Source organism: Marmota monax, unplaced genomic scaffold (assembly GCF_021218885.2).
Source record: "Marmota monax isolate L192 unplaced genomic scaffold, Marmota_monax_Labrador192_F-V1.1 WCK01_AAM20220418_F8-fsc00170, whole genome shotgun sequence".
Taxonomy (NCBI): domain Eukaryota; kingdom Metazoa; phylum Chordata; class Mammalia; order Rodentia; family Sciuridae; genus Marmota; species Marmota monax.
In genome coordinates this window covers 1,222,156-1,248,043 of record NW_026692395.1, presented here as the reverse complement: position 1 = coordinate 1,248,043, position 25,888 = coordinate 1,222,156, and the positions used below count along the sequence as shown (strand labels likewise).

At 43.6% G+C, this 25,888-nt stretch overlaps 1 protein-coding gene across 1 annotated transcript; it reads left to right on the top strand.

Moving 5' to 3' along the window:
• Window positions 1-4,168: 4,168 nt before the first annotated feature.
• Slc38a5 (solute carrier family 38 member 5) lies at window positions 4,169-20,760 on the top strand. The gene is given in 15 exon segments (XM_046442599.1): window positions 4,169-4,221; window positions 4,303-4,378; window positions 12,565-12,680; window positions 12,768-12,841; window positions 13,661-13,753; window positions 13,890-13,968; window positions 16,538-16,639; window positions 17,107-17,164; window positions 17,263-17,406; window positions 17,611-17,690; window positions 18,285-18,385; window positions 18,611-18,726; window positions 19,456-19,600; window positions 19,692-19,795; window positions 20,405-20,760. Coding segments are annotated over 15 exon segments (1,443 nt in total). The 3' UTR covers window positions 20,507-20,760.
• Window positions 20,761-25,888: the final 5,128 nt, after the last annotated feature.

Sequence of the window (25,888 nt, the reverse complement as noted above, 5' to 3'; positions counted from 1 at the left end):
ACTAAACGGAGATCTTGTACTAAGCGGTATGCTCCTGATGGTTTGTGGAAAGGCAGGATCTGTGGGCAGGTAGAGTCTGTGTTGCAGGGAGAGTCTGTGGGAATAAGGAGGCCTTGATCTAGTAGCCGCTCGATGATGGGTTTGAGTCCCCTGCGGTGAGGGAGAGAAATGGGAAACTGAGGTCTAGAGGGAAACTCAAAGATGGGCTTTAGCTGAGTCTACACCGGTTGATGGTGTGTTGCTGTTACCTGTTTGGAGGTGTCCCAGACTTGGGGGTCTACGAGGCCTGATGGGAGGGGATGAGTGGTGGTGGGGGAGGGTGTGTCTATAGTGGATTTAATTAAGGGGAGGAGGAGTTGAGTAGTAGGGGCACAGGGTGAGAGCTGGAGGGTAGCCCCCAAGACTGGAGAACATCTCATCCTAGGAGGAGAACTGGACAGGAAGAGATAACTAAAAAGGAGTGGGTAAAAGTATGTCCCTCTAGGGAGCACGTCAGACTGACCATTTTCTTTGAGAAGGAGGGTGTTCCATCTATCCCCATGACTGAGATCTGGGATAGATATAAAGGCCTGGAGTGGGCAGGCAAGACAGAATAGGTAGTCCCTGTGTCCACAAGAAAGGTAATGGACTTACACTACCTGGAGCATTATCCCGGGCTCGACAAGGGTTATGGGGGTCCTCGAATCTGGGTTTCTTCAGTAGTCAGCCAGAGTCAGAAGCTTAAGAGAAGGGACTGCCTATCTGGCCATACCTCCATGTTGAGGTGCCAGGGAGGCACTGGCCAGGGGACAGTGACTCTTCCAATGTCCCAGCTGCTTGCAGCTAGGGCACGGCTGAGACGGGGGCCGTGGATTAGGGCACTGGCGGGGCCAGTGGCCTTCTTGTCTGCATTTGAAGCAGGCCCCATGTGGGACAGACTTCTGAGGACCCCTGGGAGCCCTGGTGGGGGCTGGGGCTGGCTGCAGAGCTGCAACCAGGGCTTGTGTCTGGAGCGCCACCTTTTTCTGTAAGTGGGCCTGCTGGCTGAGTTTAGCTGTTTCCTCATGGGCATTATAAACTTTAAAGGCCATTTTCACCAGATCTCGGATGGGGGTTTGGGGACCATCCTCAGCCCACTTTAGCTTTTTTTTCTAATATCGGGGGCTGACTGGGTGATAAAATGAGTGGCCAGAATGGTCACCCCAGAGGGAGATTCAGGGTCTAATCAAGTATGGAGAGCGAGGGCCTCTGTAAAGTGGTTAAGGAACATTGCAGTGTTCTCATCAGGCCCCTGAGTGACTTCTCTCAGTTTATCAAAATTAACAACCTTATTAGAAACTGCCTGCATGCCTACCAGCAGACATTGTATCATCTGGGCACTTGGGCGTCAGTCCTGTTCTCCATTTTACTAGTCCAACAGGATTGGCGTCAGGGACTGTGGCTGCACCTGTAGGCATGGTGTTATCGGTTAAATGAACCTGGTCTGCATGGTCCCATGCAGCTACCTGGACTTGAGTGCATTCATCTGGGGTAAGGGTGGAGGTGAGGATGACATGGACATCATGCCAAGTAAGGTCATAGGCTTGGGAAAGGCATTTAAATTCTTTGATATAGGTAGTGGGGTCAGCAGAAAAGTAGCCTAAGTGCTTTTGGATTTAAGCGAGGTCTTGTAGAGAAAAAGGGACATGAACCTGAATGATGCCTTCAGATCCTGCCACTTTACAGAGAGGACAGAGAAGTTCAGGGTCTTGGGTCGTTTGGCAAGACCTGGTATGGGCACTTACTGGGGAAGAGATGGGAGGGAGGGTGATCTAAATCAGGTGGAGCTGGTTCCGGATAAGAAGGAGGGTCAGGACAGGAGGGTCTATAAGGTAGTGAGGAGAGTGTCTTGGGAGGTTCAATAAGTGGAGAGGGGTCAGGGTCAGGAGCAGAGGGGGCTTAGAAGGAGGAGCTTCTTGAATGAGGAGGACATGGAAAGAGGAGCCGATAGAGCAGAAAGAGGAGTGGGAGCGCAAGTCCCAAAAGGCTTGAACATAAGGAACCTCTAACTACCTTTCCATCCGTCGGCAGAAATTGTCGAAGGCCATTTAGAGCCATTATCTAAAGAGTATTGTGGCCAGGCCACGGTGGAATAGAAAAGGAGCCATTCACGGCTTAAGTCCTGAGAGAGTCCCAATTTGGAAAAAATTCATGTATAAACACCCCAAGGGAGTTTTGGGGTCCAGAGTGGACTCTGTATTTCCCATGATGTTTCTACACCCCAGGTGAGCAGGGAGGAAAAATGCGTCCCAATTACCTACTGTGTTCACCAGAGAATGGAGTGGCCTGGCCAGGGACTGAGATGTCTCTTCAGTTCATCTGGGGGCACTGATGGGTCAGGAGGGGAGTCTCTGACCAGCTGCAGAGTTCCCGAAATTGGGAGGGAGTCAAAAGATCAAAGAGAAAGGGACTTACCTCACACATTGGATGAGGGCCAGTGGTCTAAAGATCCCCATTCGTTCTGGTGGCAGAGACAGCAGCCTCAACTCCTAAGGGAAAGCTTTGACCTCCTCCTGGGTCTTAGCACCAAATGTAAAGCAGAAAGGTGAAACCACGGAACAAGAATGAGGCAGCCAAAGAAGGGTTATTGGGGGGTTATTGGGGGGAGCTCCCAGGAGAGGTTCACTGGTCTACGAAAGGGCAAGGGCCTGGGAAGTCGCAGGTGGGAAAGGCAAGAACAATGCTAATAAGAGAAGCTGGAGGTAGAAGGGCCTAGGCCATCTAAATTGCAGCTACTGACAGCTGGTTGGCTGAGTTTAGGGGATTATGTCTGTTGCAAGTTGGTCAGGGTGATTGAGTTGACAGGGTGATTGCTTCCACCGGTGGGAACCCTTGGTGGTTGGGGTCCTATGCCATGTCAGCTTCTGATTGGCCATTTTGAGTCTCCTCAGCCAGGTGGAAAGTCCCCGCCCACAGCCCCCATGAAAGGGGAGGGGGAAGGGAAGCCTGTCGACCTAACTCTCCTTTGAGAGCTCTGCTTGCTTTCTATTACTCTAATAAATCCTATTACTTTGTTCTCACCTTTGTGTCCGTGGATTTCAGTCTTTGAATCTGCAAGACAAAGAACTCAACTCTGTGCTACACTAGGAAACACGTTAGGCCCTGAGAAGGGGGCTTTTATACAGAGACTGCTCTCTTCACGAGGGGAAGTAGCCAAGCTCATCCTCAGGCCAGGTTCTGGAGGTATCAGAAACCCAGGAAGGGTCTGAGTCTGAAAGTGTCTCCAGATCTCCTTCTGCCAGGAAGTAGGTTTTAAGACGTGATGGAGTCCTAGAAAATACCTTTAGGCTCTACCAGGGGATTAAATGGGACTCCTTTTGTCAATTTTTCTTTCTTTTGTTTGTTGGTCCTTTCTTTTCTTTTTTTCACCCCTTGGTGCTAGGGATGGAACCCAGAGCGTCCTGCATTCTAGGCAAATGTTCTACCACCTAGCTACCCCCCCCCCTCCACTGGGTCACTTCTATCCCTGAAAGAGGGGCACTCGGTTGTCTTCTGCCTCTTGTGAGGATATTCAGAATTGTAGGTGAAAGCAGTTTGTTAAGACTGGACCTGGGGTCTCTGAGCCTGCTTCCTATCCCCAGTCTCTTCAACAGGTAGCAGCAGCAGCTCTAAACTCAGGGGCCCAAGCAGGGAAGAGCAGGATGGGGCTGTGTTCAGAGGGGTGGGGGCAATCAGGCCACAAGTGTCCCTGCTGGGAGTGAGCTGGCTGACCTCCCGTGAGGCTGGAGGGAGGGGGAATATGGGGACTGGGGAAGAAAAGAGACAGATGGCAAGAGAGTGAGTCTGGGGTCTGGGAGGAGAGGCTGTTCCAGCTCCAAATGGCCTTTGTATCTGCCCTGGGGTTGGTTTTTGCCTCTGTATTTTTCTCTGTTTCACTCTGTCTCTGGCTGCCTTCTTTTTTCCGTGTGAGCTACTGTTGGTATTTTTCCTTTCTTTTATTCTCTTCTCTTACTCTTGTCTCCAAATCTCTCCAATTAGTCCCCTGTCCCTCTTATCCTTCTCTGTACCTGTTTGCCTTGCCTTGTCTGACTCTCTGTCTTCATTTCTGTCTTTGAGTGAAAACCCCCTCATCTCCCTTCATCTAGCTTTCCTCACTTTGTAGCCCCTCTGCTCCATCTCTGACCCTCCCACCCTATTTTTTGCCCACAGGATGGAAATGCAGGATCCAAAGATGAATAGAGCCCTCCCTGCAGGTGCTGTAGGGTAAGTCAGGGAGTCCAAGGAGACAGGCTCTGGGGGTGAGGGTCACTTTCTTATCAGCCCTTATTTCCCTGTCCTTTCCAGCTACAGGCAGGAACGGGAGGGCTTCCTGCCCAGCCATGGTCCTGCTTCTGGAAGGAAACCGGCTCAGTTCTTGGATGTAAGTGAGTCCACCTGGATCTGTCCTGGTCGCTCCTTCCCTACTGCTTCTCCTCCCTCCCAGCTGTTCCCCTGCCTAATTGTCTCTGCACCCCATCTATTTACTCCAAAGTCACTCCCTCTCCAGACACTCCCCTTCCGCAGGTACTCTCCAGCTCCCTTCCTTGCCTCGCTTCTCTCAACTGGGTGTTCCCTCTGCCTAGTGACTGCCCTCCCCCTTTCCTCCAATATTGCTTTGTGTCCCTCTGAAATTGGAGTTTTGAGATGAGATTAGATTCCTTGCTTTGCCAATTTCCTTCTGGGTTCTTGTCTCACAAATTTGAAGAATAAAATTCATGGACAATAATGGAAGGGAAGAGTAAACGGTGTTGTGTTTATTTAAGTGAGAAGTGATATAACTCCTGCCATTTGGATGGGGCCAGATAGCAGGAAAAACCCATTTTGGTGTGCTAGCTTAGAGGCTTACATGGTTCTGGGTAGAGTATGGAGCAAAAGTCTATGTTAAACAGGCATTGAAAAAGTATTGGTTATGTCCTTTAGCCTGAGTTTCAATCTCCTGTAACTCCCATCTGGGTTCATCCCCTCATCCCATTTTCTGGCTTCTGGGACAAAGGAGCTGGATTGGGAGTGTTTCCACATGTGAGCCTCATGGTCTTTTACCTTTGAATAAACCTTGATGGTGCCATTAATATATCTAACAAGTAGCCTCCAGGTGTGATTTCTGCATTTGAACAAGACCTCAGTTGGGGCCCATCACTTCTAATTGCTGACCACTGACTATTCCTATTTATTCCCTCCTCTGAAGAAGTCACTCTTAAGTACTGTTACAGGAAAAATATGTGATGGGGCAATGACTGATGACAGCTTTGGATGCTTCAGGTTGAAAGGGGTATTGAAATGGGACAGCTGTCAGGCTTCTTCTACAGAGGTCTGTCTGAGGGCTTCCAGGAGTAGAAGGAGAATTTGGTTTTGGATTCCACACGGAAGACCATTTGGAGCTTGGGCATCTCACACATAAGGGCAGTTTAGAGGTCCATGGTAGTGGTTGGCAGATAACTAGAGAAAGGATTCATAGAGCATGTGTCATGTTAAGACAAAAAACAAGATAGCAGCTGGATGCTGTGGCACATGCCTGTAAACCTAGTGACTTAGGAGGCTGAGATAGGAGGATTTCGAGTTCAAAGTCAGCCTCAGCGAAAGTGAGGTGCTAAGCAACTCAGTGAGACCCTGTCTCTAAATAAAATATGAAAAAGGGCTGGGGATGTGGCTCAGTGGTCAAGTGCCCCTGGGTTCAGTCCCTGGTACCAAAAATAAGTAAATAAAAAAGGCATCAAAACATTATTTTCTGTAAAACAATTAGCACAAAAGTAATCAGTATTATTAACTAGGCCCTGAAAATTATTAAGATAATGACTTATTAAATCTTAGGATGTGTTCCAACATGCCACTAATTTGTGATTGGGGGCTTTTTGGGACTCTGGAAACATTAGCAAAGTTGTTAGAAATGTGTACATTTAGTTTGCATAATGTGTTATCCATCCTCAAGCTGTAGCTGATTTTTGTAAAACAGCTTTTTCATTAGTGTTACCTCTGTTTGATAGAGAGGTTGTCTTTAACTGTGTAACCTCCCAGTTTTATTTGCTTTTTGACAAATGTACATCAAGTTATACACCCACAAAATAAGTCTCTCCTTTTAAATGTCCATGTTATACTCTCCTGCCAGATATTTAAGACCAAGTTGATTAATATTGATCTTGTTCCTGACTACTGTTGAGAGTCAGCTGAGATTTGTCAGGATCACACTTGGGAATTTATGAGAAGCCTCCTGGCTTCTTTAGTTTTCCTCTAACAGTCGTGCCATTTACCAGGATGGGTTAGGGTCTTGCAGACCACATGTGGCTTCCTTTGGAAGCATAGGGACATATACCTTTCCAATGACCCTCCTCTTTGCAGAATGTACACTTGTTGGCTTCCTGTTCTCTAGGGTCCCTTTGATTCCCCTTATTGGGTGGTCATGGGACTCAGGGTTGCAAAGCTCTTAAAGAAGTCCCATTGTTTCTTGGTTTTGCTGACCAAAGAGGGTAAGGCCAAATTATTGTCTATTTTTTTTTTTTTGCCCTTTAACTTGCCTGACTTTGGTCTCCAGGTTTTGGTTTTAAACATCTAACAGTCAAGTTTCACCAGTCTTACAGTAGGAGTCCTGGGTTTCAACTTTAATGTTTACAATTTTACAGTTATCCTGGTTTAATTAGAGTTAGTATCTGTACTAGAAATTAGCATTATACTTTATCTGTCCTGTACGTGATGGTTTATTATCTTAATTCAGGTTGTTGCATTAGAAACAACAGGTAAGAGTTACAAAATTTTACAAGAAAAATACAAAAAGAAATGAAATTAACAAAAGAAACAGTGTTAGTGTTCATAAATAGACATATATGATGTATAAATGCATAACAGTTGTTTCTTCAACCAGTTGTGGAGCTATCATTTAGAATGTTTTAAAATAGGTACAAACCTTACAAGATTTTATTTCTCTAAGTAACAAAACGTAACAGACACAATAAATTAACTTAATAGATATGCATGTCAATGTTTTAAGAAACCCTATTGTGAAACCTAGAGAATTAAACTTTGTTCTATTATCAGTACATTAAAATTTGACTTTCAACTTGGTGTGGTGGGGCATGCTTGAGAGTTCAAAGCCATCCTCAGCAATGGTGAGGCTCTAAGCAACTCAGTGAGACCTTGTCTCTAAATAAAATACAAATAGGGCTGGGGATGTGGCTCAGTGATCAAGTGCCCCCGAGTTCAATCCTGAGTACCAAAAAAAAAAAAAAAAAAAAATGATCTCAGCTAAACCCTTAACTTTGTCATTTATAGTCAACACAAACTTTTTCAGATTCACCTTCTATAAGCCCTCTACAACTTAGACATTCTGCAATTTGTTTACCCTATAGGCTAAATAAAATATATTGCCATATTTATGAGTTTCTTATCTTTCTTAAATTTATATCCTGAAACAATCCTTATGAAATTTCTTAATTTAAATGAAATTAATTTTTTATAAGATGAAATACTTTATGCTTTGTACAGTACTTAAAACACTGCTGGAGCTTTTTATATTTTTTGTATATAGAATTATACCTGTTAGAATTTTAACTCATTTAATAGACACAAATATACTGTCTTATAGAATTGAGAAGCCAAAATATGTAAATTTATAGTCAGCAGTTGTTGTTTTAGTATTTTAACTTTGCAAATTAATCAGATGTCTTTTTAAAGTTTTTATTAGTTATTGATGGTCCTTTATTTATTTATTTATTTATATATGGTGCTGAGTATTAAACCCAGTGCCTCACACATGCTAGGCAAGCACTCTACCACTGAGCCACAACCCCAGCTCCTAATCAGTTGTCTTTTAACAAACATGCATGAACATTAATTCCATTTATGTTAAATCTAATTTATTTATTCTTTTTTTGGGGGGGGTTACTGGGGATTGAACTCAGGGGCACTCAATCACTGAGCCACATCCCCAGCCCTATTTTGTATATTTTATTTAGAGACTGAGTTGCTTAGTGCCTCACTTTTCCTGAGGCTGGCTTTGAACTCAGGATCCTCCTGAATCAGCCTCAGAGCTGTTGGTATTACAGGCATGTGCCATGGCGCCTGGCCTGATTTACCTAATCTTAACTGTTAGCTTTAAATTACCATGAAAACCAGGGTATCAGACAAATCTATTTAACACTTTGTCAGTAATTCTGGTCAAAGAAAAGTGCTTAAAAGCAGTGGACATTACACTATAAACAATTTATGGAAACTAATGCTTTGGTTTTTGGTCACCTGGAAAAACATGTAGGTTAGTAATTTAAAAAGCATATGGGGCTGTGGATGTAGCTCAGTTGGTAAAGTGCTTGCCTTGTATGCACAAGATCGTGGGTTCAATCCCCAGCACTAAAAAAAAAAAAAAGACATATTTACTCTTATCAATTTAAATTAACCCTTTTTGTTAAAGGTTTATCTATGTTTCTTGAATTGAAAAGTCATTTGGATCTGTTAATTAAACTTATGAGTACTCATTTTTCTATAAGCCAATCTTGATACCATGTACATGATATATGGACACAAGCACATATACAGACATTACGACACAACACACAGGTGTGCATACATACATAAAATAAATAGGAAACACAGATCTTATAGCTTTTTAGCACCTAATAGATCTCCCCAGGTAGGAGACAACAGTTATAGATGTTTACTATAGTCTATTAGGTTTAACATCACAGACTTTTACATTATGATTAAAATATAGGTCAGGACTATACATTTGGAAATGTTAGGTGTGGAGTCTGGAAGCTGTGGTGGACACTGAAATCAAAGGTTCAGGTGGCCACTTGTCCTTTGTGGGTATCAAATTTATTCCCATCAGCACCATTGTTTAATCCTCTCCTTAGGACTCTGTAAATGAGACTTTTCCAATGTATTTGAGATTAACACTTGAAAAATTGGCCTTTGACTAAAAGACAGCAGGGGAAAAAAAGTATGACAATATCTCTAATTAGAATAAAACAAGATTGATTGGAATAAATATATTAATTTAGGCACACAGTATCAAATGTGAACTCACCACAAAAACCATGAGGTAAGAAAAATAAGAAGTTCTAAAAGAAAAAAAAAGGTATAGCCATAATTACTCTAGTAAAGGAGCGTGAAGAATATCTATCAGACCAGAATGCACTTTTGGATCTAATTAGAGTTAGCCCAGGTATTGAAAGAATGTGGGATCCCATGAAATCCTCAGGAAAAGATTTTTATTTATTTATTTATTTTTGTGTGTGTAGTACCTGGAATTGAACTCAGGGGCACTTGGCCACTGAGCCCCATCCCAGCTCTATTTTGTATTTTATTTAGAGCCAGGGTCTTACTGAGTTGCTTAGGGCCTCACTTTTGCTGAGGCTACCTTTGAACTTGAGATCCTCCTGCCTCAGCCTCCTGAGCCTCTGGGATTACAGGCGTGCGCCACCACACCCAGCAGGAAAAGATTATTTAAGAAGAAAATTTGTACATATGGGATTTTCCCCATTTTCTTTCCCTGTGCCAATCCCACAGATTGGAAAAAATCCCATGATAATTAGGGTGGCTCCCGATATTTCTGGGCTTGTCCTTTCAATTTCCTGGAGGTGGGTCCCTGCTGCATATTGTTTCCAAAGTAGAATGTAAGCCTCTTAAGTGTCAACACAAAACCTGGGACCTGGAACAGCTGGCCTTTTAAGCTGTCTTTCCCCTTTGTTTCTTCCCTTTTGTAACTTGGAGAGTAGAATTCCAGAGTACGAAAAAGTGCCTCAGGTTTGGATTTAAAAGTGACACTTTTTCTTTGGTCTTAAACTGGTTTGGGCAATTGCACATGCAAGTCTAGCTGTAAGATAGAGTTATAGTTTATATTTCCCTTAAGAGCTGTCTCTCCCTGTCCTCCAAGTAGTATTTGGGCCAGGCTGAGTACAGAAAATATTTTCCCCTGGGGTTTAAGGGTCAAAGGAATTTAGTGTATGAGTGCTTGTGCCAGATGGAGTGTTATCCATCCAGATGAAAAGGGGGAAGAAAGCATCCGTTGCCATCCCTCCACTGAACCAGATCAAGGTGTCCCTTGATCTGTGGACCTCAAAGCTGTTGGCAAGAACCCCTTGAGGCCTGATTAGGACTTTTGAGTTGGCTGTATTAGTTGCCCTTTTCCTACACATCTCCAAAATCCCTCACTCATTTTCTTTTATCTTCCATCATCTTCAAAACCTTAGTGACCACATATTGAGGCCTTATTAGGATTTGGGCAGGTTGGATTTAGTCACTTATTACCAACACATGACCCCAAATCCCATTGTGTTTTTTCCCTCTTAAAAGGAGAAACCTACCCCTATGTACGGAAGCACTGTTGACAAGGTTGAGCATCACAGAGGAGACAGGCCAATAGCTTTCTAAACTGTTGTACTAAGAGACAGACATGCCCCTGAGGGCCATGTGCCTTAGACAAGATTTTTAAAACATTTAATTTTTTTTGAAAAGTTTTGTAGTTGTAGATGGGCAGCATTCCTTTATTTTATTTGTTTCTTTTTATGTGATGGTAAGGATCTAACCCAGTGCCTCACACATGCTAGGTAAGTGCTCTGCCACTGAGCTATAGTTCCAGCCCACCTTGGACAAGTTTTAAAGTCTTTCCTGATGTTTGTATTTGCTATTGTATTTATAATTAGGGTCACAAAATTTCTGTCCTAGTTGTTGTAAAAAGGAATCTAATTTTTACAGCCAGAGATGATGTCCTCACTGTAATAGACCTAAGATTTGAGACTCTTAACCTAATAGATGGGGGGAAAGGGACAAAAATGTCTTAGAGCACTTAAAAATGATGAGAGCCATGTTTTTTTTTTCCCTAGAAAAACTGGCAGGGTTAGAAATGTAGGGACCCACTATTCTTATTCTTCCTAAGAGAATAAGATCATTTTCCCCTATAATATGATTAAGTATAACTGGCAAAATCCAGGATCAGTGGGACAGCTTCTGAGATTGAGCTTCCTTTTCCTGGGCCAGGTTATTGCAAGGCAGATAGAGTAAGACAAAAGGGCAACTCACTTGGGCACTGGTAGACTGACAGGCAGGGCTCTCTCTCTGTCCATGATCACACTGAGGAGTTACCTCAGCCCTAAATCCAAGGAGCTATCTGAGTGAGGCCTTCCCTTTACCATCAGGTGAGAGGCCATGAATGGAGATTAAAGTGGAGATGGAGGTTCCATGTGTGATCAGTTGGCTTTTGGCTATCTTTGGAGATCCTGTATTCACACCTGGGAGTAACCCCAGCCAGAGACCTAGGGTGCTTCTAAGAGACCTTAGTTTCTTGATCAAATGGATTGCCATGAAAGGAGATTAAATCAAGATCAGACCAATATTCTCCCCACCAAAAGCAGAGAGGGATGAACAAGTCTCAGTCCAGCAAAGCTTTTCCCCTGTGTTGAGTCTGGCAGCTGTGCTATCTGCTTTAAATTGGTTAACAGGATCCTGGTCATTTTGATAGACAGAATGTACAAAATGGAGTACAGGGCTTCTGAAATAAAAGCAAAGTGATAGAGCATTAGTACATTTCATTCACTCTTCTGAAGATCCCCATATGGGCCCCCAAGATGAGACTGGAGTTTTGAGATGAGACTAGATTCTCTGCTTTGCCAATTTCTGTCTGGGTTCTTGTCTCACAGATTTGAATAATAAAATCCACAGACAAAAATGGAAGGCATGAATAAAAACGGTATAGGGTTTATTTAAGTGAGAAGAGAGATAACTCCCACCATATGTTTAGGGCCAGATAGCAGAAAAACCCATTTTGGTTGTTAGCTTTAGGGCTTATATGGTTCTGAGTAGAGCATGGAGCAAAACCTATGTTAAACAGGTATTGAAAAAGAACTGGCTGTGTCCCTTAGCCTGAGTTTTACCCTTTCCTGTAACTTCCACCACCTCCTATTTTCTTGCTTCTGGGACAAAGGAGCTGGCCTGGGGGTGTTGCCATAGGTAAGCTTCATGGTCCTTTACATTTGAAATAGGCCTTGATGGTGCCATGCCATTAATATTTCTACTGGGTAGCCTCCTGATGTGGTTTCTGTATTTTTTTTTAAATGTGGGATTGAACCCAGGGGCACTCAACAACTGAGATACATCCCCAGTCCTTTTTTATTTATTTTTTTAAAATTTGAGACAGGGGTCTTGCTAAGTTGCTTAGGGCCTTGATTAGTTGCTGAGGTTGGCTTAGAACTTGCTATCCTCCTGACTCAAGTCTCCAGAGTCCCTGAAATTACAAGTATGTGCCACTGTGCCTGGCTGGTTTCAGCATTTGAACAAGAACTCATTTGGGGCTGATCACTTCAGATTGCTGACCATTGACTATTCTTATTCACCTCCTCCAGTGCTCCTCAGTTCCAGATGATTCCATCCCCAGATACTACCTTTGCCAGCTCTGTTCCTCCAGTTTATCCTAGTTTTCCTCTTCCCAGCTTTTTCCCCTTTCAGCCTCCTCACTCTTCCCATATCCCTCCCTGGGCTTCCTTTCCCAGTTACCCTAACCCTAAGCCAATCTTTCTAGCCTCAGCAGTAGTCTCCTTACCTCATCCCTCTCCACATATGTGCCTGGACTTTGTCCCTTGCCTGCAGTTCGAGGGGAAGACATCATTTGGAATGTCAGTGTTCAACCTCAGCAATGCCATCATGGGCAGCGGCATCCTGGGGCTGGCTTATGCCATGGCACACACAGGAATTATCTTCTTTCTGTAAGTCCCCAGTGGCTTGGGGGACCAGGGGTGTGGTGGGCAAGTGGGAGGCTTGGTGCCAAATCTGAACTGCTCCTTCTGCCACAGGGTCCTGTTGCTGTGCATCGCATTTCTGTCTTCATATTCCATCCACCTCCTGCTGACCTGTGCCAGTGTTGTAGGTGAGATGCAGAGACTGGGTCCCCTTTCCTTTGGATCCTAGACTCTAGACACCCTTACAGAGCTCAACCCAGGCCTTGGAACCCAGATCCACACTCAATTCCTTGAACTTACAACCCCGACATCAACCCGAACCTTATACTCTGGACATACCAACCCTAATCCCAGATCCTAGGCCCAACATGCAACCCTGAGTGAGACTCCACAGTCAAGTCTGGCCCTCAATTTTATCTGGGCTCGCAGATCTCCAACTCCAAATTCCCAGCTCGTACCTTTCAGTCTGGCCATCAGACCCTCTCCAAACCCCAGACTGCTATATTTTACCTCTAACCCCATCCTTTAGTCCATATCCCCTCTTACCCTGAAGCTACTTCATAGCCTGAAGAGCTCCAGCCATGGTTCCCCAGCTCACACTGCCTCAGATCCCAGGCTTCTCTCTCACCATGGTCTCACCTTCACTTCAAGGTACCAAATCTGACTTAACAATCAAGTTCAAGCCTATCTGCTTAACCCTCACTTCCAAATTTCTTTCTTTTTTTTTTTTGAGAGAGAATTTTTTAATATTTATTTTTCAGTTTTCGTTGGACACAACATCTTTATTTTATTTTTTATGTGGTGCTGAGGATCGAACCCAGTGCGGTGCACATGCCAGGCGAGCGTGCTACCGCTTGAACCACATCCCCAGCCCTCTCTTCCAAATTTCATCAGTTAGTGGCAAATCCCCCAAACCCCAGCTTCTAGACCCTCTGGACCCTCCCGCTACTCACCCCTGGATAAGCCTCCTGAATTCACAACTAATTCCTTCTTTCCTGCCCTCCTAGGCATCTGAGCCTATGAGCAATTGGGACAGAGGGCTTTTGGGCCCTCCGGGAAGGTAGTGGTGGCTGCTGTCATCTGTCTGCACAATGTTGGGGGTGAGGATTCTAGGAGTTGGGGCTCAGCTGGAGGGAAGAGGATGGGGTGATGTGGGCTTCCAGGGGCTGGGATGGGGAAGATGGGGTAGGAGGATGAGGATAACCTTCCATTTATACTTTACCCCACCTGCACCAGCCATGTCCAGTTACCTGTTCATCATCAAATCCGAACTCCCCCTGGTTATCCGCACCTTCTTGAACGAGGATCTTTATGGGTGAGTGAACAGTGCCCTCTGACTTGATGGGTAAGTGAACAGGCCCTAAACTCTGCCTGTTTGGTCTAACTGACTCTGTGTGTCCACCTGATTCTTGGGTGTTCTCTCCTGAGACTGTTGGGGAGTCCAGTTGAGTCACTCTGTGAATTGTAACAACAGTATTTGTGACTATTGTTGACTTCAGGAATCCTCAAGACCTTGGACTGATTTTGTGACTGTGATTCTGACTGGCAGTTGATCTGGACATCCAGAATATGCTGATACTGACCATGTGTGTGACTATATCTAGCAGATGTGGACTCTGGGGGTTGGGTTCAATGACTGTTGTATTTGCTGACTCTCTCTGGCTAGGGGTGTGATAGATTACAGCTGTGAACTGTGATTCCAACCATAATTATATGACACTTGGCTACTCTGAATTTTCCTGTCCAGCGGATTCTGTGAATTTGATTCTGGGTCCATTACCTGCTAGATTCTATCTAGCTCTAAACATATGATCACTTACTCCAATGATGTATGTGTGAATGTGTGCATGAGCATGCCTATGTCATATACTATGGTACCAACTGTGTTGGTAACTTGCTCTGTATGTTCAATCAACTCCATCTGTCTCTGATTTGGTGATGATTGTTCTGGAAAATTCTCTCTGGTTGTGTATGTGTGATCCTCAATTATGACTTTGTATGTCCTCTGTATTGTGGTCATAGCTATGCATGATTGGCTGTTGTTCTGACTGCATGTTTGATTCTCTGTCCTGATTGTGTAATGTCTGGTTGTGTACAATGGATTCCAGGCATATGTGTGTGTGTGTGTGCAGTATACTGTGGTGCTTTTGCTTCAGCTGCATATATGCACATATCACTGCCTTAGGTGTTTTTTTTTTTTTTGTGATACTGGGGCTAGAATCCAGGGCCTTGCACATGCCAGAGAAACACTCTATCACTGAGCTACATCCTAGAGCTTGCTTTTTATTATCTATGTATGTCCTATTAGATTGTTGGTTTGATTCTGAGAACATCCAAGTATTACTAGATATGTTTAATATTTTTTTGCAGTGCTAAGTTCAAACTCAGGTTTGTACTTTAGCATGTACTCAGGCATGCACTTTGCCACTGAGTTATATGCTGTATACAGTTATTATAATTACCTCTCACTATATGTATGTGTGTGTGTGTATATATATATATATATATATATATATACACACACACACACACACACACACACACACACTAGGATGGTTTATTTCTGTGTAACTGTGTTTATGATATAGGGAACATGTGAAGCTAGGCAAGGTTGCACATACCTGTAATCCCAGTGGCTCAGGAGGCTGAGGCAGGATTGTGAATTCAAAGCCAGCCTCAGCAACTTAGCGAGGCCCTAAGCAACTTTCAAGACCCTGTCTCAAAATAAAAAATAAAAAGGCCTGGGGATGTGCTTCAGTGGTTAAGCACTCCTGGGTTCAATCTTTGGTAATAATAATAATAAAAAAAAAACAAGGAAGAGAGCATGCAAGTGCCTGGAACTTAGTAAGCACTCAACATAAATTCCATTAGCCGAGTGGGGTGGCACACTCGTAATCCCAACTACTTAGGAAACTAAGGCAGGAGGATTCCAAATTCGAGGCCAGCCTGGGCAATTTAGCAAGACTCTATCTTTAAAAAAAAAAATGGTTCAGTGGTAGAATGCTTGCCTAGCCTGTGCCAAGTCCTTGGATTCAATCCCTGATACTGCAAAAAAGAAAAAAAAAAGGTTGTTTTGAATGAATACACATTTGTATTAACTGGCTGTCTCGTCTGGACACCTTCCTGTAACACATACAGAGATCCCCATTTTGCTTTGAGCTTGGTCCCAACAGCATGGTCAATTGGCCCGATTCTGTTTCTATTTCAGTCTTTCTTTCTTTTCAACTCTTTTTTATACATTTTTTTCTTAAGGTGTTGAGGATCGAACCCAATGCCTCCCACATGCTAGGCAAGTGCTCCATCACTGAGCTAAAACCCCAGCCCCTATTTCATTCTTTCTTTGGCTCTGTGGCCAAATCAGGCATCCAACCTTAAGCTTTTAAATATATATATATATATATATATATATATATATTTTTTTTTTTTTTTCTGACATTTCCACCTAATCTGCTTCATTACCTGTCTAACCATCAGACTGTTGTTCCACCTGCCAGACATACCAGGGTCATAACACACTCTGTCTTTGTGTCTGACAGATTGTGTTGTACTGATTTTCATGTCAAGTCCAACTGATTGGGGTACTTGACCATCTGATTTTATTTCCAGTTGGGACTCTGATGGTGAGTTTGTCTAGCTGTGCTCGTGCTTTTAACTGTATCCTCCCAATGGTGTTCAACTGACAATCTTATAATCAGTCTACTTCTGTCAATCTTGTTGTGCAATTTGCCACTGGAATCACTTGAATGACTTCACACAGCTGAGATGTCTACTCATTTTTCCTGACTGGGGGGCAGAAATCTGTCCATTTGACTGTCTTCCATGAGTGTTAGCCTGACAGTTTTCTTTGGCTGGCAACCAATCATTATGTCTTCTTATTTCCCTAGGAGCTGGTTCTTGGATGGAAATCTCCTTATCATCATTGTCAGTGTGTTAATTATCCTGCCCCTGGCCCTCATGAAACATTTGGGTAAGAAGCTTCCTGGTTTGTTCATTGGGTAGCAGGGTTAGAGAGTGGGAACTAGACTAGAAAAATCCCCATCTTCAAAGGCTGTGGAACACTAACACATTTGTGCATGTAGCAGATTAATAGGAATTTGCTGTGCAGGGGAGATCAGTCCAGGTGGAAGTGAAAACTTAGACAAAGGATCTGGGCACAGTGGCATATGCCTGTAATCCCAGTTATTTGAGACGCTGAAGCAGGAGGATCTCAAGTTCAAAGCCAGCCTGGGCAATTTAGCAAGAACTTGTTTCAAAGTAAAAAATAAATAATAAATAAAAGGGCCGGGGATGTAGCTTATTGGTGAAGCATTCTTGGGTTCAATACCAGTAATACAAAAGAAAAATTTTATACAAAGTATTGAGGTAAGGGAGCCTTAAAGGCCAGAGTAGGGGTTTCGGTTTTGCTATAAGGGGGTCCTTGATTTTTGAGGCTCTGTATATTGCCCCATGTAAGTTATCTGGGATATACCAGTGGTCTTTCTCTGACCTGCATGCTGATTTTCCTCATTTCGGTGAGTCTGAGAGGAGAACATGAAAAGGTGGGGAAAGGGTTTGGCACATTGGGACATAGCCTTCTCCATGACCTCACTTCCCTACTTCCCACCCTTAGGTCATTTATGAGAAGTTCCAGATTGACTGTCCTATAAGTCACAATGAGACAGCAATAGAGAATAAAGACCCCCCAGGCCTCCCTGCTCAGGGATTCAACAGCAGCTGTGAAGCCCAGATGTTCACAGTTGACTCTCAGATGAGTGTGTAGACATGTGGGAGCTCACACCACATGAAGACTGTGGTTCTGTCCCACACTGCATCTTACTCAGGATGGGTTAGGTATTGGGTTTCAGGATCTGCTTTGTGTCCAATATGGAGGACAATGGTGGGGCCAGGAGTACAGAGAGAGGGAAATCCTCTAATTCCTTGTGGGCTCTAATCCTGTGTACTTGAACCATACCCCCAGATGTCCTACACAGTGCCCATTATGGCTTTTGCCTTCGTCTGCCACCCTGAGGTGTTGCCAATCTACACGGAGCTCTCTCGGTGAGTGGGCATATGTGATGGGCCAGCTGGAACAGGGCCCGTTGTCATAATGTCTGACATAGCAGCCGTAACCTAAGACTACAGCTTGATGGTAGCTGGGTTGTGCCAAGGGAAGGTTTTAGGGTGGCTACAAGGCCCCAGAGAACTCAGGGTGGTGACTTTAGTAATTAGATGTTAATTAGTGCACTATTTTAACATCTGTTATGAGTGTGAATGGACAGAGTTGGAAGCAGAGATCAGATGATCAGATTCGGAGGGATGGTTGTCTGCATGGATAGGGTTGGGGTGCTGGGGTGTTCAGATGGACAGGGAGGCATGGGTAGACAGGGAGAGGCATGGATGGTGTAGTGGAAGGATGCATGGGTGATCACAGAGGGATTGCATGGGTGCTCAGATGGAAGGAGGAGGCAGAGATGGTTATGTGAGGTGAGGTATAGATGAACAGAGAGGGGAAAGCTTGGCTAGTTGCACAGGTGAAGCAGAGTTGGCATCCCAGTACCAGCTGTACATCGATCTGGAAGGAGGAGGCTTGAAGATGGTGGCTTGGCCCTGTCTAGGTGTGGGCATGACATTTCCATGACCTGTATATCTTAGGCCTTCCCAGCACAGGATGCAGGCTGTGGCCAATGTGTCCATTGGGGCCATGTTCTGCATGTATAGCCTCACAGCAACGTTTGGATACCTCACCTTCTACAGTGAGTGTGACTGGGCCCAGGGCTGGAGGGATCTGCCAATGGGCCAGGGCCAAAGCTGGGGCAGAAACCTCTGAGATCTCTCCCTCTTGAGAACTTGGACCCATCCCTTTCTAAAGGCACATGTGCATCACATGTTTAGATTTTGTCACCACAGATGTGGTGGGTTTCTGGGGTTCTGGTTCTGGTCCTCCTATCACATTCATTTTTCCCTGTCTCCTGTCCCAGGCAGTGTGAAAGCAGAAATGTTGCACATATACAACCAGAAGGACCAACTCATCCTATGTGTGCGCCTGGCTGTGTTGCTTGCAGTGACCCTCACTGTACCAGTTGTGCTCTTCCCTGTGCGTGGAGGGTAGTGTGTGGGGGAAGGGAGGGAGTAGAGGGACATGGGTGGATGGCTAAAGGGCATAGGTATTGATGTTTGGATGGAGGATGGAGATAGGAGCAAATGGACAGATGGAGGAGGCAGAGATGGTCAGACAGGGAAGAGAGTTGTCAGACAGAAAAGGCAAAAACATGGTCAGACAGAAGGGGACATGAATGGCAGGACAGAGAGGGTCACAGGGATGGGTAATCAGTTGGAGGAAAGAGGCACAAATGGATGGCTTGGCAAAAGAAGGAGGTAGGAATGGTCAGTCAGAATGAAGAAATGGAATGGCCTGGAAAATAATGGAGGCTGAAGTGGTGAGATGTAGGAAGGATGAAGCTCTCAGATGGGAAGGTGAGAATGATTCAACAGAGGAGGGTGGTAGAGGTAGTCAGATGAAGAGAGGTAGGGATTTCAGACAGGGTGGAAGGACAGGTGATAGATGAGGTGGCAGAGATGGACAGAGAGAGGAGGCAAGGATTTGAGACAGTGGTAGAAACACAGATGGATGATCAGGCAGAAGGAAGAGAGACATGGGTTTTCACAGGGAAGAGGCAGGAATTTCATTCAGAAGGTGGAGACAGATGGGTGGTCAGACAAGGTGGAGCCATAGATAATCATAGGGGAAATCTGGGATCTTGAAGTTAAAGAGGAGGAGCAGCACTTGAGGCCTTAACCCGGTTTTGTCTTTCCTTGGCTACAGATCCGTCGGGCCCTGCAGCAGCTACTCTTCCCAAGCAAGGCCTTCAGCTGGCCACGACATGTGGCTATAGCCCTGATCCTGCTGGTGTTGGTCAATGTCCTTGTCATTTGTGTGTTCACCATCCGGGATATCTTTGGGGTTATCGGTTAGTATCTCCAACTTTAATCCCCTGCCCCACCTTATATGGGCCTTGCACCCAAAATTGGGTTGACTCTGTCTCTCCTTGTGTCCTATAGGGTCCACCTCAGCCCCTAGCCTCATCTTCATCCTTCCCAGCATCTTCTACCTCCGTATTGTACCCTCTGAGGTGGAGCCCCTCTTTTCCTGGCGGAAGATCCAGGTGAGCATCCAGGAGAGCACTGGAAGAGGAGGCATTCTGAGGAGGGAGTGCTCACTCCAAGCTGACTAGGGATTGAAGGAACTTTCTCAGGAAGGGGGTGGGGGAAGAGGAATCTCTAGAAGAGGGGTAGATGATATAGAAGAATGAAGAAGAGATTGTTGTTGGAAGTGGCAGAGCAGACATAACCAGCGGAATGGTCTGGGAAGACAGAGGGAGTGGACTGGCAGGCTCAGGTTAGTTCAGTGTTGGAGCACTTACCTAGCATGTGTGCAAGGCTCTGGGTCCCGGGTTCTATTACTGGTACTTAAAACAAAGGAAAGGCTGTCATAGAGGGAGTATTCTCCAGATAGATGGAAGGAGCCCTATTGGGAAGAGAGGTGGGAGCAGTTTGAAGAAGAAGGATGGAGGAAGAGTACTCATATAAGGGTTCTGGGAAGGTTGAAGGGGGATTCACAGGAAGGGGCTGAATTTAAGGAAGGAGAGGGAACATAGAGGAGGGCAAGGAAAGGAGTGGACATTCTGGAAGGTGGTGGGCTTGAGGAACAGTCTCAGAGGGAGTTTGGGTGGGGAGTACCAGCCAGCTCCATTTTCTTCCCTCTCAACCTATAGGCCCTGTGTTTTGGCATCCTGGGAGTCCTCTTCATGTTCCTCAGCTTGGGTTTTATGTTTGCCAACTGGGCCACAGGCCAGAGCCATGTGTCTAGACACTGACCTCCCCTGTCCTGCCCTGCTTGGTCCCTGTGTATGTCTGTGTGTGTGGAGGGATTTGGGGCCACAGTCTTGCGACCTTCCTTCCTGAGATGTGGAGGTGACTGGTTCCCATTAATATGACAACCCAAGGTAGGGGACAGCAGAGGCTGAGGAATGTTCCATTTCCCTCTTTCTTAGGCATGCAGAGCTTGGATCATGGCCCTCCATGGGAGGAGGAAGGAGAAATTAGGTCCTTGGGGAGTCCTTGCCTAGCTCAGTTCTTTCTGCCTCCCCTTGGTTGAAATTGTTTGTGAGGATTACCCTCTGGCTAAAATGGAAAGAATAAAGATATTGAATCATGATTCTTGCCTTAGCTTTTTGATATTTTTCTAAAACTTCTTGGGGGACCCTGCCTATGTACAGATGGGTAAGCTGAGGCTCTGAATAGCATTGTGCCCATTCTGAAGTATTCACCCCTCTACTGCAACAATGACTTGATACTCAATTTAATCATTTCATTCACTCATTCACTCACCATCTATGGAGAGCTTATTGCATTCCAGGTTGGGCTATAGCATTGAGTCAAGCAGACTGGTGTTTAGGAAGGTGTTGGTGTTCCAGCACAAGAGGGGATTGAACTCAATTATTATACCCCTAGCCTTTTTATTTTATGTTTTGAGACAGGGTCTCTCTAAGTTGTTGAGGCTGACCTTGGAACTTATGATCCTCCTGCTTCAGTTTCCCAAGTCACTGGAATTACAGATGTGTGCCACTGGGCCTGGCCTTGCAGCCTATTTTTATATAGCCTTATAGCTAAGAACATTTTTCATATTTCTAAATGATAGAAAAAAAATAAAACATAGAATAATATTTTATGACACATGGAAATTATATAAAACTCAAATTTCAGTGTCAGTGAAGTTATATTGGAATGGTTAGGCTTGATCATTTACATATTGTTATTGGCTTTGCATGGAGTTGAGATTCTCGATGGAGACCATATGGCCTGCAAAGCCTAAGCTATTTACTTTTCAGCTCTTTTCAGAGAAAAGTTATCTGATCCCTGACCTGGCAGAAAAGAGGAAAAAGGTTATTTCTGATAAAGCAGAGCACTGTGAAACCAATGAGTGATGTGGAGAAGTGATGACTCAGGAACTAGTCAGGGAAACCTCACTGGGGTGAGGGTGGAAAAAGAGCAGGGTGTTAAGCTGGCTAGAAAGAGCAAGCTCGATGGTTATCCTGACAGGGTATTCCAAGTAGAGGGAGCAGAAAGTACAGTGGCAGTAAAGTAGGGATGAAAATGACAAATCCAAGCAAAAAATGAGGAGTTGTGAGTTTTGAGTTCTAATTTCACCAGAGCCTTATCAACAAGCCTTACCAAATGGATTTTTGCCAACCTGACAAGTGAAAATGGTATTTCTGTGAATGTTCATTTGTTTTTGAAAGAAGTTTTCAAATGTTGAGTGACATACATTTGTTTCTTTCCAGATAACTTTATTTTTAAAAAAATATTTATTTTTTAGTTTTTAGGTGGACATAATATCTTTAGTTTTATGTGGTGCTGAGGATTGAACCCAGTGCTTCATTCATGCTAGGCAAGCGCTCAACCACTGAGCCACACTCCAACCCCAGATAACTTTAATTTTTAATTTTTTTTGTGGTGCTAGGGATGGAACCCAGGGCCTGTCACATATCAGATAAGCATTCTACCACTGAACTACATCCTCGGACTCCCAGATAATTTCTATGCATATACAAACCACTCTAGATATAATCTTTCTCCCCTTCTTCCTATTTTCTTTTTCTTTTTTCTTTTTTTTTTTTTTTAGGGGATTACTGGGGATTGAACTCAGGGGCACTCAACCACTGAGCCACAACTCCAGCACTCCTCTTCTTATTTTTAAATAAGCAGTTGACTAATCAATTAAAACCATATACTCCTAATTTCACTGTTTTTCATTTTTTTAGAGGGGATAGAACCAGGGATTAAACTCAGGGGCCCTTTTATTTTTTATTTTGAGACAGGGTCTCACTAAGTTGCTTAGGGCCTTGCTTAGTTGCTGAGGCTGGCTTTAAACTTATGGTACTTCTGCCTCAGCCTCAGCCTCCAGAGCCACTGGGCATACAAGCATTTGACACCATGTCCAGCAAGTTTTTCATTCTTTACTGCCACTAAATATAAGCTCAGCAAACCTACTTTAATTTTTTTTGTAGTTATAGATGGATGGAATGCTTTTATTTTGTTTGTTTATTTTTATGTGGTGCTGAGGATTGAACATAGTGCCTCATTCATGCTAGGCAATTGTTATGCTGCTGAGCTACAGCCCCAACCCATCAAACCTACTATTTTGAGTGTACGGTGCTGCGGAATGATCTCAAGGCCCTGTGCATGCTAGGTACCTGCTCTACCACTGAGGAACAGCCCTAGCTCCTCTAATAACTATTTTATGCAATTTCCATTTTATGCAATTGTCTGTTTAATTCAATTTGTGAACAAAATCCTTGTGGATTTTCTTTAGATTATGTCATATTGATTCTAAAATTTGCCAATGGAAATCTAGGTGACAGTAGAATAAATATGTAAGAATAGCCAAGAATTTTTCTAAAGTTTTTTTTATTGCTGTAGAGGACACCTACCTTGATTTTTTAAAAATTTTATGTGGTCCTGAGGATTGAACCCAATGCCTCACACATGCGAGGCAAGTGCTCTGCCACTGAGCTACAACCCCAGCCCATCGTGAATTTTTTTTTTAATTAAAGAATAATAAGATGTATTTGCCCTAATGAGTATTGTAATATGCTGGGTGTGTCAATAATATCAGCTACTTGGGAGGTTGAAACAAGAGGATTGCAAATTTAAGGCCATCTTGGGCAATTTATTGAGATACCGTCTCAAAATAAAAAAAGTAAAAAGAGCTGGGGATGTAACTCAATGGTAGAATACTCCAGGTTCAATCCCCAGTACCAAAACAAAAACAACCTCAAGCTGAAATATTATTTTAAAGTCATTAATGGGGCTACAGTAGTGAGGTAGGCAGAATAAACCTCACTGCCAAAGATTTTCACATCCTGATCACAGAACCTCTCAGTGTGTTAAATTACATGTAAGAGGAATTAAAGTTGCTGATGGAATTAAGGTGGCTAAACCTTAATATAGGAAGATCATCTTTTAAAAAATAATTTATTTTTTAGTTGTTGTTGGACACAATACCTTTATTTTATTTATTTATTTTTATGTGGCTCTGAGGATCGAACCCAGGGTCGAGCACTTTGCCACTGAGCCACAACCCCAGCCCAGGAAGATCATCTTTGATTGTGTCTTGGTGGGTCCAGTGTTATCTCAAGGGTATTTATAAGAGGCAGGGAGATGAGAGAGTCAGAGAAAGAGTGGATGACAGAAGCAAGGCCAGAGGGATGTTGTATTATTGTGTTTGAAGATGGAGGAGGAAAGCCATGAATCAAGGAATGTGGTCAGGGAAAAGCAAGGAAATGGTTTCTCTAGAAATGCAGCCCTGCAAACACCTTGCTTTTAGCCTAATGAAGTTCATGTTGGGAATCTCTCTCTCTCTCTTTTTTTTTTTTTTTTTTTGGCAGTGCTTGGGGTAGAAACTAGGGCCTCACACATGCTAGGCAAATGCTCTAACACTGAGCTATATCCACAGCCAAGTGTTGGATATCTGACCAACAGAACTGTAAGATGATATATTTGTGTAATTTTAAGTCATTTTGTATAGCAGCAGTAAAATACAAAGACATATAGAAACATATCTGTTCATGAAATAGAATAGAAAGTCTAGAAACAGTCTAATTTACATACAAAACTTCAACTTACATTTCCAAACAGTGGAAATAAGATGGATTGTATGACAAATGATTGTATGACAAAGTACCTATCCATCTGTAACAAAAGATTAAAGCCTTACTTCTCACCACATAAAATAATAAAGAAAAATTAGAGGTTTAAATGCAAAAAATGAAAAGATATAAGAAACTACATGGAAGTTTAGGAAAATATTATAAATTTTATGTTGGTGTAGGCACTTCTTGGCATTACACAAAGCCTACCAGCAATAAATTGGATATATTTAAAGATGCAAAGATTGAAGCATCATCTGAGTCCATCTCCAACCTTTGCTGTCAGGGATCTGAGTTCAGGTCATGCCTGATATTTTCCCTATTGCAACCCCGTTACTGAATAAAATGTGTCTGATTGCTTTGAAAAAAAGTATCATTTGAGTCAAAAGACATCATAAACAACCATTTTAGAAGGCAAATTTGGGGGAAAGTGGTAAAACATGCATCAAGTGGAAAGAAACTGTCCCTAATATATAACAAACCTTTTTTTCATTCCAATAAAAGAAACTCATGCAACCCAATGTGTTCAGGGGAAAATGTGTTCAGATGCCATTAGTTCACAGTATGGAAGAAAAGGACTAAGAAATAGAAAATATGAAAGGAAAAAAAATGTAAAATGCAAAATAGATTCCAGAAGTTTCATCTTGCATCTAATAGGAATTCCAGACAGAATAGAAAGAGTGTAAAGAAGACTACTTCTCAGGCACCGTGGTGCACACCTATAATCCCAGTGGCTCTGGAGCTGAGGCAGGAGGATCACAAATTCAAAGTCGGCCTCAGCAATGGTAGGGTCCTAAGCAACTCAGTGAGACTCTGTCTCTAAATAAAATACAAAATAGGGCTGGGGATGTGGCTCAGTGGTTGAGTGCCCCTGAGTTCAATCCCGGGTACACCCCTCCCCCCAAAAAAAAAGACTACTTGAAGAAATATTTTTCTAGAATTTTCTGAACTGAAGAAAGGCATGAATCTTCAACTTGAACAAAGCCACCAAGTGCTAAGCATCTCTCTCTCTCTCTCTCTCTCTCTCTCTCACACACACACACACACACACACATACACAGAGAGAGAGAGAGAGAGAATAAAATCTTCAGCATAAAGATAAAATCCTAAGGGATTAAGATAAAATCCTGAAAAGTGCTACTCAGGAGGCTGAAGCAGTAGAATTGCTTAAATCCAGGAGTTCAAGGTCAACTCAGGCAACAGAGTGACACTGATCTCAAAAGAGGTGGGAAACGAAGTTCATGGCAGAATAGGTAAAAGCACTGGTATTTTATAGCTTAATTTTGGGAGCCAGAATGCATGGTGTCAAATTCTTTTTTTTGGAGGTAAGGGTACCAAGGATTGAACTCAGGGGCACTCAACCACTGAGCCACATCCGTAGCCCTACTTTGTATTTTATTTAAAGTCAGGGTCTCACTGAGTTGCTTAGCACTTCACTGTTGTTGTGGCTGGCTTTGAACTTGTGGTCCTCCTGTCTCAGCCTCCTGAGCTGTTGGGATTACAAGCGTGTGCCACTGCGTCCAGCACATGGGGTCAAATTCTGACTTC